The 15083-nt window shown below is 40.1% G+C and overlaps 1 protein-coding gene across 4 annotated transcripts in view; it reads right to left on the reverse strand.

Annotated features, from left to right (window-relative positions):
• Nucleotides 1-15083, reverse strand: part of FAM169A (family with sequence similarity 169 member A) — a 108963-nt gene that overhangs the window by 32439 nt on the left and 61441 nt on the right. For all 4 annotated transcript variants that reach the window (XM_059418073.1, XM_059418071.1, XM_059418069.1 and 1 more), the window contains exons 4-5: nt 14735-14820; nt 12536-12707 (exon numbers count right to left, since the gene is read on the reverse strand). In XM_059418073.1, the coding sequence (XP_059274056.1) occupies nt 12536-12707; nt 14735-14820 (258 nt within the window). The remainder of the gene's footprint in view (nt 1-12535; nt 12708-14734; nt 14821-15083) is intronic.

Consider the following 15083-nt stretch of genomic DNA (forward strand, 5'->3'; position numbering starts at 1 on the left):
GACAGAGATTACAAGTAGGCAGGGAAGCAGGCAGGGAGAGAGGAGGAAGCAGGCTCCCTGCTGAGCAAAGAGCCCATGCAGGGCTGGAACCCAGCACCCTGGGATCATGACCTGAGCTGAAGGCAGAGACTTTAACCCACTAAGCCACCCAAGCACCCCTAAAATCTTAAAAAAAAAAAAAAAAAAGATGTGTGTATGTGTGTGTGTGTGTGTATAGATATTTCCCAAATTGACTTAAAGATTCAAAATTCTCGGGGCGCCTGGGTGGCTCGGTGGGTTGGGCTGCTGCCTTCGGCTCAGGTCATGATCTCAGAGTCCTGGGATCGAGTCCCGCATCGGGCTCTCTGCTCGGCAGAGAGCCTGCTTCCCTCTCTCTCTCTGCCTGCCTCTCCATCTACTTGTGATTTCTCTCTGTCAAATAAATAAATAAAATCTTTAAAAAAAAAAAAAAAAAAAGATTCAAAATTCTCAACTAAATCTTTTTACAGAAACTGGCAAGGTGATCCTAAAATTCTTACACAAATGCAAAAGACTGCAAAAAAGCCAAAACAATCGTAAAGAAAAAGTTTAAGGACTCACATTTGCCACTTTAAAACTTACGAAGCTACAGTCATCAAAACATTACAGTACTGGCATACCATACTTCCATACATATTGGAACAGTTACAAAGATCAACGGCATACAACTGAGGGTCCAAAAACAAAACCTCTTATTTATGGTTAAATGATTTCTGACAGGGGTTCCAAGGCAATTCTACAGAAAAACAATAGTCTTTTCACTGAATAGCTCTCAGACAAGATAGTCACCTAGAGGGAAAAAACAATGCTGGACTCCCTTCCTCACACCATATACAAAGATTAACTGCAAGTGGTTGTCAACCTAAATATAAGACCTAACACTATAAAACTCTTAGACGAAACCACAGCAGTAAATCTTTATCACCTTGGATTAGACAAAGCTTTCTCAGATAAATATCAAAAGCAATAAAGAAAATAAATTGGATTTCATCAAAATTTTAAAATTCTGTGCTTCAAAGGACACGATCAAGATAGTGAAAAAACAACCTATAAAATGGAAGAAAATAGGAATATGCCTGGGTGGCTCAATTAGTTAAATGTCTGCCTTCAGCTCGGGTCATGATCCCAGGGTTCTGGGATTGAGCCCCACATCGGGGTCCCTGCTTACTCGGGAGCCTGTTTCTTCTTCTCCCTCTGCTGCTCCCCTGGCCTGTGTGTGCACACTCTCTCTCTGTCAAATAAATAAAATCCTAAAAATAGGGTGCCTGGGTGGCTCAGTCGTTAAGTGTCTGCCTTCTGCTCAGGTCATGCTCTGAGGGTCCTGAGATCAAGGCCCACATCAGGCTCCATGCTCAGCAGGAATCCTGCTTCTCCCTCTCCCACTCCCCCTGCTTATGTTCCCTGTGTGTGTGTGTCTGTCAATCAAATAAATAAATCTTTAAAAAAAGATTTTGAAAATCTTTAAAAATACATAAATAAAAATACATAGGATAAAGTATTTCCAAATTATATCTCCAAGATACTTGTACCTAAAATATACAAAGAATGCTTATAACTCAATAATAAAAAGACAAAACCCAATTTTAAATACGTATTTCTCCAAAAACAACATACAAATGGCTGACAGGTATATTAAAAAATGTTCAATGTCACCAACCAATGGGGATATGCAAATCAAAACAACAAAATATCACTTCACACCTATCAGGATGACTATTACTAAAACAAAACAAAACAAAGATAACAAGTGTTCATGAGGATATGGAAAACTGGAACCCTTGTACACTGTTGATGGAAATACAAAATGGTAGAGCCACTATGGAAAACAGTATGGAAGTTCCTCAAAAAATCAAAAATAGGGGCGCCTGGGTGGCTCAGTGGGTTAAAGCCTCTGCCTTCGGCTCAAGTCATGATCCCTGGGATCATGTGGGATCAAGCCCTGCATTGGGCTCTTTGCTCAGCTAGGAGCCTGCTTCCTCCTCTCTCTCTGCCTGCCTCTCCACCTACTTGTGATCTCTGCCTGTCAAATACATAAATAAAATCTTTAAAAAAATAAATCAAAAACAGAACTACCATATCATATAGCAATCCCACTTTTGGGTATTATCCAAGAACTGAAATCAGGTCCCAGATATCAGCAATCCCATGTTCACTGCAGCATTATTCACAATAGCCAAGATGTTATGACAACCTAAATATCCCACTGATGGATGAATGAATGAAGACAATGTGGTACACACATACAATGGAATAATATTCAGTCATTTAAAAAATAAATCTTGCAATACGTGACAAAATGGATGAACCCTGAGGACATTATGCTAAGTTAAATAAGCCAGCCACAGAAGTACAAATACTGTACGACTCCAACCATGTAAGGTATCTAAATTAGTGAAACTCAAAGAAGCAGAAAATAGAACTGTGTTCACCAAGGGCAAGGGAGATGGAAATCGGAAGTTGCCAATCAATGGGTTTAAAGCTTCATTAATGCAAGATTAGTAAATTCTATGTAATCTGCTGTATAATATTATTTCCATAGTTTGTCAACTGTTATTCTATATTGTATTCTACACTTAAAAATCTGTTAAGAGTAGATCTTTGGTGTGTTTTTGTTTTTGTTGAAGATTTTATTTATTTATTTGACAGACAGATCACAAGTACGCAGAGAGGCAGGCAGGGAGAGAGGAGGAAGCAGGCTCCCTGCTGAGCAGAGAGTCCCATGCAAGGCTCTATCCTAGGACCCTGGGATCATAACCTCAGAGGCTTTAACCCACTGAGCCACCCAGGTGCCCCAATGTTAAGTGTTCTTAAACCAATAAAGTAAAAATTAATCTGTAACAGAGTGAATTTTATTTTATGATATGTGACTCTTGAAATAATTGAGGTGAGTGAGAACCCAGGCTAAAACAAACAAAAATGTATATACTGTAATGATCACATCTTATAAAATTCCAGAAAAACAAGCTATTCAGACGGCAGAAAAGTGTTTGCTTGGGGATTCATAGTGGGAGGAGGAATGGTTACAGGAAGCAAGAGAAACTTTCGGGGATAATGGTTATTTCATTATCTTGATTGTGGTAATAGTTTCACAGCTGTAAACCTATGCCAAAACACAACAAACTAAATTTTAAATATGGGCAATTTTTTTTTTTTTAAATGTCAGTTATACCACAATAAAGGTAGGGGGAGAAAAGTGGTGGGAAAAAAAAGTCCAAATTAAAAATGAGCAAAGGATCAAACAGACATTTTCCCAAAGAAGACATATGAGTGGCCAATACACACATGAAAAGATGCTGGACATCCTTAGCCATTAAAGAAATACAACTGAAAATGTCAATGCCATGACACTTCATACACACAGCCTAAAATAAAAAAGATAAGTCCAGGGACGCCTGGGTGGCTCAGTTGGTTAAGCAGCTGCCTTCGGCTCAGGTCATGATCCCAGCATCCTAGGATCAAGTCCATCAGGCTCCTTGCTTGGCGGGGAGCCTGCTTCTCCCTCTGCCTCCGCCTGCCATTCCGTCTGCCTGTGCTCGCTCTCTCTCCCTCTCTCTCTGATAAATAAATAAAATCTTCAAAAATAAAAAAATAAAAAAAAAAAAAGGTATGTCCAAACAAGTGTTGGTGAGGATGTGGAGAAAATGCAATCCTGGTACATTGCTGAAAGGAATGCAAAATGGTGTGGTCACTTTGGAAAACCATTTGGCAACTCTTCAAAAGACTAAACTTAAAAGTTACCATATGACCATGCAATTCCATTCTTTGGTATATACCCAAGAGAAATAAAAAGACATCCACACAAAAACCTGTACACAAATATTCATAGAAATATTATTTAAAACAGCCAGAAAGCAGAAACAATTCAAAAGCCCCCAAAATGATGAAAGACAATATTGGTACATCCATACAACAGGGCATATTATTTGGCCATTAAAAAGGAATGAAGCCGGGACGCCTGGGTGGCTCAGTTGGTTAAGCGGCTGCCTTCGGCTCAGGTCATGATCCCAGCGTCCTGGGATCAAGTCCCACATCGGGGCTCCTTGCTTAGCGGGGAGCCTGCTTCTCCCTCTGCCTCTGCCTGCCATTCTGTCTGCCTGTGCTCGCTCGCTCTCTCTCCCTCTATCACTGACAAATAAATAAATAAATAATCTTTAAAAAAAAGGAATGAAGTGGTGGTAACATGCTGTAACATGGATGATATCTGGAAAGAGTATTCTAAGTCAAAGAAGCCAGGCACAAAAAACTACTTTGTCTGATTGAATTACTGTATAATCCCATTTATATGCCCAGAACAGACAAATCTATAGAGACAGAAATCTAGAGAGACAAGCTACTGGTCGCCCAAGGCCAGTGCCAAGAGAGCAGTGCCAGTGAGTACAAGATTTCCTTTTGGGGTTGATGAAAGTTATCTAAAATTGATAATGATGACAGTTAAACAATTCGGTGAATCTACTAAAAAAAAAAAAAAAAGGAATTGTATAATTTACATGGATGAATTGTATGGAATGTGAGTACTACCTCAATAAAACTTTTAAAAATTTAAAAAGAACAGAGGCATCTGGATGGCTCAGTCAGTTAAGTAGCCAGCTCTTGGCTTCAGCTCAGGTCATGATGTCAGAGTAGTGAGATTACCCTACATGGGGCTCCGTGCTAACTAGGGAGTCTGCTTGAGATTCTCTCTCTCCCTCTCTTTGCCTTTCCCCACACACATGCTCACTCTCTCAAAACATTCTAAATCTTGGGACGCCTGGGTGGCTCAATTGGTTAAGCGGCTGCCTTCGGCTCAGGTCATGATCCCAGCGTCCTGGGATCGAGTCCCACATCGGGCTCCTTGCTTGGCAGGGAGCCAGCTTCTCCCTCTGCCTCTGCCTGCCACTCTGTCTGCCTGTGCTTGCTCTCGCTTCTCTCTCTATGACAAATAAATAAATAAAATCTTAAAAAAAGTTCTAAGTCTTCAAAATATTTTTAAAAATTAAAAAAAAAACCAAGAAAGTAATTTATGTGTCATTCCAATAAGCCATTTATAATCAGATTTTTCAGATACTCCCCAAATCTGATCTTCCCTTAGTTGACGAATTTTTCAGGAAATCTCATCACCCCCCAGTGATGAGCAGCTGCTTATAGCAAAAAGTCAAGAATTCATCCTTAACTCATTTCTTTCATATCCCATGTACAATCCATCAGAAATCCTGCATCATTAGCTTCATAATCTATCTCAAATATGATGACTTCTACCCTATCTCCCTTGTCCAAGCCACCATCACCTCTTCCCAGGGCAACAGCCTCTTAACTAATAATTGAACTCAATTCCAGTATCCCCTCTCCTGTTTGTTCACACAACAGTGTTAGTTACCTGTTTTGAAGGCAAATCAGATTGTGTTATGTCCATGTTCAAAACCCAATGAATTCTCATTACCCACAGAATAAATTCAAACCCTTTCCTTGGCCTATAGGACTATTCAGGATATAGCCCTGCCTTTCTCCATCCCTGTATCACACACTCCCTCTACTTTAGCCCCTGGCCCTCTTGCTAGTTCTCAAACACCCTGAACTCAATTCTGCCTCAGGGCTTCTCCATTTCAGTTCTTTGCCTCGAAACCTCTTCTCCTGAAACTTCATTTATCTCATCATCCCCTTACTTCCTACAGAGTTGGTTACCCTGACCTTTCCATTTAAAACAATACTCACACACACATACTCTCCCTTATCTACTTCAGTTTTCTTCATAGCATTGTCTACTTGCCTATTCACCACCAACTCCTCCTCTAGAATCTAAGTTCTATGAAGGGAGTCTACACAATTTTTATTACTCTCTCAATTTCTCCCTCTTGCTCTTTCTCCTACTCACCTTCTTTCCCTTTTCTTTCCTTCCCTATCTATATAGCATCTTCCAAAACAGCTTCTGAAAGATGAATAAATTTTCATACAACTATTCAGGATCTATTCAAATTCAAGCATAGATATTCTACCACACTTGAGTGACTTTTTCTCTTCATGAAATCACTATTTCCTCTTTGTCCACTGGGAGTATGTCTTCCCTCACCTTCATAAATACTGGTTTAATGCCTCGCAAAGTCATCGGTAGGTGACTATCTCCACAGAGCACATGCATAATGTGAATTCTAAACAAATAATGTGATTATACCTACATGAGAGACTTTGTCATTTACCACTAGACAAGTATTCTCATCACAGTCTTGATGCTTTATAAATTAGTTATAGCAACATCAGCTGTTGTAACAAACCAATATGGAAAGCTTAATGTAAGACTCAGTTTTACTTAGATAACAGTCCCACACAGGTGCTACTGCAGAATGGATGTCTTTCTGAGGCACCATCATCCAAGAACAGTTTGTTACCTATTGTGGCCCAAATCATCCCAGATGTACTGGCTGAAAACAAAAATTTTCATTATTTATCACAACTTTCATATGTATATGGGAAACTGAAACAGCTAAAAGTCCAAACGGCTTCACTGCCACGAGATACAGATTGTATCAGCTGCTGACTGGAAGCACAGCTTCAGTTCTCTTTATTGCAGCTGTTTGGGCTTCCTCACCACATGAGAGTCTTGAAGTAGTCATACTTCTTACATGGTGATTTAGCTTCTAACAGTACCAAAATGCAAACACTCAGGCCTTCTTAAAGTTTAGCACAGTGTCACTTGTGCTGCCTTCTACTGGTAAACCATGTCACAGGGACAGCCCAGATTCGAGCAGAGGGCACAAGCATCAACATAATGGAAACATGGTTCACTGGGGCCCACCAAAGTGACAGAACTCAGGTTCCTTCTGTCTCATGGCTTCTCCACAGACCAGGTGTTTACAATCCACTGCATTCAGCAGATGGGAGGAAAAGAATCTTAACCACTTTGACCCAACACCATACATACTATTTCTCATTACTTTAGGAAGAACTAGTCACACAGCCCCACTAAGCTGTGAAAATGAGAGGAAAACATAATCCCTGACTGGACAGCTACTGGCCAATGACTAGAATACAGAAGAGAAAGCACAAATCTCTGGTCAATAGTCCGCAGCCTCAACTAACTTTCCCCTTTCTCTTATCTTCTGGTAGATTAACACTTCCTTTTTAACTGTCAGGAAATCAATGAGCACATCTCAGCAGATAGTACCTTTTGCTGGCAGACTCCCTCCACAGGTACATTTGGTTATCTCAGGCTGTTTCCAGTAACTTATATCCTTACTGTCCCTTAGGGTCATAGAACTCTGCATGTCAAAACTGAACTCCAGTATTACCAAATCCACTCCTCCTCCTGTATTCCCAATCTTAACACCCTCCCACTTACGCACTCAAGCCAAAATCCCCAGGAGTCACCACTGGTTACCCTCCCTCCCTTTGGACATACAGACATTAGAGTCAGGGCACTCTGTCCACCCAAAAATCTCCCTCAAATCTTTCCTTCTCTGTCCCTATTGCTACATTCCTAGTGTAAGTCCTTCTTTCACCTGGACTACTAAAATAGCTCCCAAATAACAGACTTCCCTGATTTCAGAACACAGTTTCCCTACCTAATCACAAAGCCCTACAAAAAATTATCTCACTGGGGAGCCTGGGTGGCTCAGTAGGTTAAGCATCTGCCTTTGGCTCAAGTTATGATCTCAGGGTCTGGGGACTGAGCTCTGCGGTGGGCTCCCTGCTCAGTGGGGAGCCTGCTTCTCCCTTTCCCTCTGCCACTCCACATGCTGTGCACTCTCTCTCTCTCTCAAATAAGTAAATGTTTAAAAAATTACTTCACTAAAATATTTAATTATCTCTACATAAAATTCACTGATAGCTCCTTTGCCAGTGAAATTCCAAACTTACTTCTTTATGGCATTTAAGACCCTTCATAAGAAGACCCTCCGGGACGCCTGGTTGGCTCAGTCATTAAGTGTCTTCCTTCAGCTCAGGTCATGATCCCAGTGTTCCGGGATCAAGCCCCACATCCGGGTCCGTGCTCCACAGGAAGCCTGCCTCTCCCTCTCCCACCCCCACCCCTTGTGTTCCCTCTCTCAATAAAATAAAAATAAAATAAGATTTTATTTTAAATAAATAAAATCTTTAAAAAAATAAAATAAAATAAGAGGACCCTCCATCTTTACCTCTTCCCACTCTATCGCTATCCTTTAGTCCTTTAGCTTATCCTAAAAGTCCTTTAGCTTACCTAAGGTGGCATTCCAACTACACCTTGAACTTTCATGACTCTGCCTTCTTTCATATATTTCTATTCCATTTATATGTTCACCAAGACTGTTCTTTCCCTTCCCTCTTCTCTGCCTACTGACATTCTCCTTCCCCTTCAAAGCCACTTTTATTTATTTATTTTTAAGATTTTATTTATTTATTTGACAGACAGAGAGAGATCACAATAGGCAGAGAGGTAGGCAGAGAGAGAGGAGGAAGCAGGCTCCCCACTGAGCAGAGAGCCCAACGTGAGGCTTGATCCCAGGACCCTGAGATCATGACCTGAACCGAAGGCTGAGGCTTAACCCACTGAGCCACCCAGGCGCCACCCCCCCCCCGCTTTTTTTTAAAAGATTTTATTTATTTATTTGACAGACAGAGAGAGATCACAATAGGCAGAGAGGCAGGCAGAGAGAGAGAAGAGGCAAAGCCACTTTTAAATAGCACTTTCTCAGTGACACCTTCCTCTAGGCAAAACTTGCTGTTCCATTTTTCAATGACTACTGTTATTGATACCTCAAATACAGCATTTATCAAACTGAATTATAAGTAGTTATTTAATGACTGTAATTTCCTGTTTCATCCTCAAAATTTTTGGTGCTTTGAAGGCACAGGAACGCAAGACCAGCTATCTTTGTGTCTACACTGACAATGCAATCAGCCCTAAGAGATGCAATCACCCTCATAAGAGAATGCTTATCGGAAAGCAAGTGGCCCTTCAGGTGGCTAGAAATTCACATGCAAACAAAGTAACCATTTCCAAATGACACATTTCAGGTAGCCAACGAGTTGCTGGGACTTTCCATGTCTTTGCTCATTTCCTTCATAAAAAAGGATTACACCTAGACAGACTCAAGACCCTACAATATAACCTCATTCTTCCAACACAAACTTCTAATGTTTTGCCTTTAGCTGTACTACTAGTCTTTATCATTTTATATCAGTTTTGATATTCCTTTTAAAAAAATCTTTAAACAGAAGGGCTAGAGAGCTGAATTTCAGTGAATAGGACATGAGCGATTTGTCCAAAAGGAGGGAAGATCACAGACACAGTTCTGTTAAAAAGTCTAAAAATCACAAGGAAAGCTGACTAGCAAATGATGAGAGGGAAAAACACTTTCATTATGAATTACTTCAAATGAGGATTACAAAAACCAAAAACGTGTCTCTCAGCAGTGACTGTAAATCCCTTGTGACTCAACAATATGATTTACTGTACCTGTTTATTAGACTGTACTTCCTTCGTACGGTTCTTTGGTTGGGCTTTCACAAAATACAGGTTTTCGAATTGATCAAGATGGTTCATACTTGAAGCCAGATAATAATGGACAATTCTAAAACAGCAGCCAGTGGGTGTCCTCAATTTTGTTCCCTCCAGCTCATCTATATTAAATGTGGTACTTGATCTACACAAATTTTCACCTTCTCTATTTCTTGACATAGGGCAAAGAGTTATAAAATTTCCACTGAATTAACAAAGGGGCTACCCGCTTTTCAGCTGCATGTGATATTTCTCATTAGCAATTCCATACTTAGCACAGCCCTTTTATCATTACAGATCCTGTGAGGACTTAAAAAGTTCAGCCAGTTTTGCAGTGGACACTGATAAGATTCTAGATATAGTTCCACTTTTCTAAATGTTCTCTTTTAGGTGTTGTTTTTTTTTTTTTTTTTTAAGATTTTACCCATTTATTTGACAAACAGAAATCACAAGTAGGAAGAGAGGCAGGCAGAGAGAGAGGGGGAAGCACGCTCCCCACTGAGTAGAGAGCCTGATGCAGGGCTTGATCCCAGGACCCTGAGATCACCACCTGAGCTGAAGGCAGAGGCTTTAACCCACGGAGCCACTCAGGTGCCCCCCTACTTTTAGTTTTTAATCAAAGTTTAATGTGTACATTGTTTAGAGCACAATAGCCCTTAGACTGCAAAGAAAAAAAGCAGTCCTGTGACTTGCCTCCATGATCCACTTTTAAGAAACTATCTTAAAATTTTAGAGTCATAAAACAGTCGCAAAAATACAGAGTCCCATATACCCTCATCCAGCTTCCCTAATGTTAACATCTTACACAACCAAAGTACTATTATCAAAACAGGAAAATGAATATTGACAAAGTACTACTGATTACAGACCTTATTCAAAATTCACCAATTTTGCCACTAACGCTTTTTTTCTGTTTCAGAATCCAATCAGGATTCCACACTTGATTTAGTTTAGTATCTTTGTTTCTTTTTTAAGATTTTATTTTATTCATTTGATAGAGAGAGATCACGTAGGCAGAGAGGCAGAGAGAGAGAGGAGGAAGCAGGCTCCCCGCTGAGCAGAGAGCCCCATGCGGGACTCGATCCCAGGACCCTGAGATCATGACCCGAGCCGAAGGCAGCGGCTTAACCCACTGAGCCACCCAGGTGCCCCAAGAATAAATGAGAGGAGAACCAAAGTATTTATTAAATCAGCAAATCAGCTAGAGTAACTGGGTGCTCTGTTGTCTGAGCCTTCAGCTCTTGATTTCCACTGAGGTCATGATCTTAGGGCTGTGAATTGAGCCCCAAGTCAGGCTCTGTACTCATCAGGGAGTCTGCTTGAGATTCTCTCTCTCCCTCTCCCTCTCCCTCTGCCCCCAGGTGTGCAATCTCTCTCCCTCTACAGTAAATAAATGAATCTTGGAAAAAAATAAAACAGCAAACCAGTTTAAAGTATAAAGATCTCAGTTTTTTATTTTTGAGAAAAAGTGACCTCACCAACTGCATGCACTAATTCTTTTTTTTTTAATTTACTAATTCTTATCTTAAGTGTGTACTAATTTTGTGATTAAGGCATCAGTCACAACTGTTCTGTATACCAACAGTGAATTCAGTATTATCTTTAGACTTGATCTGACCAAAAGGGCTGAATATGGAAGGTGTAAAATGTGAGAAAGGCTGAAAATAATGTGAGTGTTCTCTATGAAAGGTCTTCTGGTCAAGGTACAGGAAAGGCCAACTTTGTTTTGTGGTGGTTATAAGGTGTAGGGTGTATGTGTACATGGATCAAAGCAAGTTAAATCTTTCTGGCTCCAGTACCTCTAGGGAGCAGAAATGGCAGGAAAATAGGTAACGCAGAATGAACCACCCATCTTTTAGGAATAGGGTATAGTTGGGTCTTAGGATCAAAAATCCAAACTTTAATGTGGTGTATATATACAATGGAATACTATGCAGCCATCAAAAGGAATGAAATCTTGCCATTTGCAACGATGTGGATGGAACTAGAGGGTATCATGCTTAGTGAAATAAGTCAATCGGAGAAAGACAACTATCATATGATCTCCCTGATAGGAGGAAGTGGAGATGCAACATGGGGGGATAGGGGGAGTAGGAGAAGAATAAATGAAACAAGATGGGATTGGGAGGGAGACAAACCATAAGTGACTCTTAAATCTCACAAAACAAACTGAGAGTTGCTGGGGGAGGGGGGTCAGGAGAGGTGGGTGGGGTTATGGACATTGGGGAGGGTATGTGCTAAGGTGAGTGCTGTGAAGTGTGTAAACCTGGCGATTCACAGACCTGTACCCCTGGAGATAAAAATACATTATTTGTTTATAAAAAAAAAAAAAAAAGAATAAAAAAAAATCCAAACTTCATAGATTAACAGTTTCAAAGCTATTCGAATTCTCTAAATATATTATTTTGTTTTTCATGGTAATCAGCAAAGCTGCCCTTAATAAGCCAGGCTGAATCAGCTATGTGAGGGAGACAAAGGCTACGCATTTGGTCCACGGGTAGACAACTATTTTAAAAGCAGCCCAGAACTGTGACAACAGCAGGAATCAAACACTTTAAATAAAGGGAAGGATGTGGTAGGGTGTCAAGACTGTCAAACAGGAGGCTCAATGCACAACTTTCTTTGTACATACATGGAGATCTGACCCTCTGTCAAACATTTATTTTTGTTTTGTTCTTCAAGACTTTCCTAACAACCCTCATTTACAGAGAAAGGTAGAAATACTCCCATGAAATATTAAGTAAAATCACCTCAATTTAAACTCTAAAGAGTCACTCAAAAAGTTACCAATATGGTATGGGGTCTAAAAAGGAGGTTTCCAGGGCGCCTGGGTGGCTCAGTGGGTTAAGCCGCTGCCTTCGGCTCAGGTCATGATCTCAGGGTCCTGGGATCGAGTCCCGCATCGGGCTCCCTGCTCGGCGGGGGGCCTGCTTCCCTTCCTCTCTCTGTGATCTCTTCCCTTCCTCTCTCCTACTGTGATCTCTCTCTGTCAAATAAATAAATAAAATCTTAAAAAAAAAAAAAAAAGGTTTCCATAATAAATAGTTTAAATAACTTTTAAAGACTCACCTGTAGGCTTAACTGAATAAAACCCAATGGCCTCTCCTTTCTTCCAAAGAATCTTGGCGTAATCAGTACTGCTGTGACACAGGAATGGTATCTCATTTCTCTCCATTTCCTGTTTTCTATAAATAATTCGATTCAGAACATACAGAACCACTCTCTCCCCAAGAGTTCTCACCTGGAAAGAGAGTCAGACACCAGGCACAACAGTTATGATATATATCCATTCAGAATGCGACCTACCTTGCTCCCTGCTTCCACACCTCAGACTAGTATTCAAAGCACTTTGAATACACTCAAAATGATTTCTTAAACCCTTCATCACACAGATGAGACCCATCATTCATAAGAGTAATAATCCATTTCTACAAACACATATTATGTGAAATACTGTCTCAGCAAAATTCTAGAACAGGTAAAACGAGATTCTAATGGACCAATGCCCTGCATCTCTTCCTCAGTGTTCAAGTGTGTTCTTTTTTCTTCCAGTTGCCCAGATCTGGGGTCTCCCCCCAAGCTAACTGCTGCCCCACCACCTCTATTGCTTCAACTTTTTCACTCCTTTAGCCTCAATAGTAAATAAAAAGCAGGAGCGGAGGGGGGAGCTTCATGTAATCCTCTAAGACTTTAAGAATAATTACCTTATTTGGTGAGCAAGGCCTTTCTCATCTTTTCCAGGTAAAATTTTCATTTAACAGTCATGTCCTAGTTGTGTAACTATAAGGAATTGCCAGTTCACTGCACACACAAACCCACAGACCCTTCTTGCTAGATCATATAACTGATGACAGTGGCACAAGCAAATCTGATAAAAACAAACTTGGGGCAATCACAGAATGGAAGCAGAGCCTCAATTCCTACATGAAAGGCCACATGGTCACTGGGACCCCCTCACCAACTTTCTGACATCAAATGATAGGGTTTTCCCCATAGACATCTTTCATCACTAAAAACAAGAATTCTATCCATAAAGTTTATTTGTCCAAGTCTCCTTAAAGAAGCACAAGAGTGCCCTCTAATTAGGTGAGTGAAGGGGAAAAAAGCATTAACTATACATACTCTACTCTCACCATAACCATACTACACACTACAGGATGTCAGATACCAAACAACATAGGAAATGACAAAGTTCACTAGCTTTCAGGACAACCCATTCCTTCCCTGAACAGCTCTGACCAGTATAAAATTCTTCTTCATCCTGAGCTGACCACAGCCAAAGACTAGACTTTGATACCCTGGAGCCACATAGCCTAAAAAAAAAAAATTGAAGAAAGCCATGGCATTCCCCTAAATTTCATACCACAGGACCAACTAAAGGAAAAGACTGATCTAATGCAATTTTGAGCACTCTGGCCATTCTAGTCCTCTCCCTTGAAACTGCCCCACATCCTTAATCTCTCCACTGGGACTTGCAGATATTACAGAACTCAATGAAGTGAAGTTGTTGCTAAGACTGTGGGTGCTTTGCCTATATAAGCTTAAGTGTTTTTATTAGCTTTTTTGCTTACCTTGGTTTTACTGCTAATTAACTAAAGCCCAATCATCTTCCTATATGCTCTTTTAGCTTGTTTTTCATGGTATACATGTGCAGTTAATTGTTTGAACACTTGGGTACTACTTTTCATCATGTTTGCTCATAATGCTCTTTGCTTCTTAATTCTGCCTTTCACAGACTGTTCTCCCATTCAGAACTGTGGCAGGCAGAAATGATCAGCATGCCACTGTGTCTTTCTCTAAGTAAACGATAAAATGATGACTGGGGCAGAAAAAAGGAGAAAGTCTGGCAGTATACTACTAAGGTTCTCCCTTCTGGTTCACTGATTAGACCACCTGACATGGCCCTACTGACAGGGAAGTTTTCTGGTCAGTCTCTCCTAGAGACAGAGAACCTTGGCAAATATACAGACAGAACAACTTTTTCTCTACCCTGTGAGAAAATCAGAAGCTAACGTCAATACAGGTCACTCCAGTTCAAGTGACCCATAGGTATCACCCAATTCTCTGATACTTTTAGAAGCACGTAATATCGAGGAAGCCCAATCAGACTACTAGTTTCATCACAACAATGAAACTCAGATGGTTTAATACAACCTGGTTATACTAAAATGGGTAAGTACTCAATAATTTCAACAACTTTCAGTGTCTCTGGGAAACACTGTGAAATGATCTCAGAAAAAACACTTTTAAATTATAGGATCTTGTTACCTGCTTAAGCCCCTCTCTAGAAGGGACCGATGTTTTCACAATATCATCAATAGCCCACCACTGATCAGCAAGATAAAGTGCCACAGCTAAAAGAGAATAAATGATTATTAACACTTAAGCTTTACCGTATATATTATTATTTGAAAAAGTTTATACAGGTAACTTTAAATATACCCACTTTATTATACAATGTGGCCCCATTTTATACCACTTTATCTTATTTCACACATTAAACATTTAATTATAAGCAAGTGAAAATTTTATTTTCCAAAATTTAGTTTGAAACAGTTTTTTAAATTCTTTCATGCAGCTACTTTTTTTTTTAAGATATTATTTACTTATTTGACAA

Source organism: Mustela nigripes, chromosome 12 (genome assembly GCF_022355385.1).
Source record: "Mustela nigripes isolate SB6536 chromosome 12, MUSNIG.SB6536, whole genome shotgun sequence".
NCBI lineage: Eukaryota > Metazoa > Chordata > Mammalia > Carnivora > Mustelidae > Mustela > Mustela nigripes.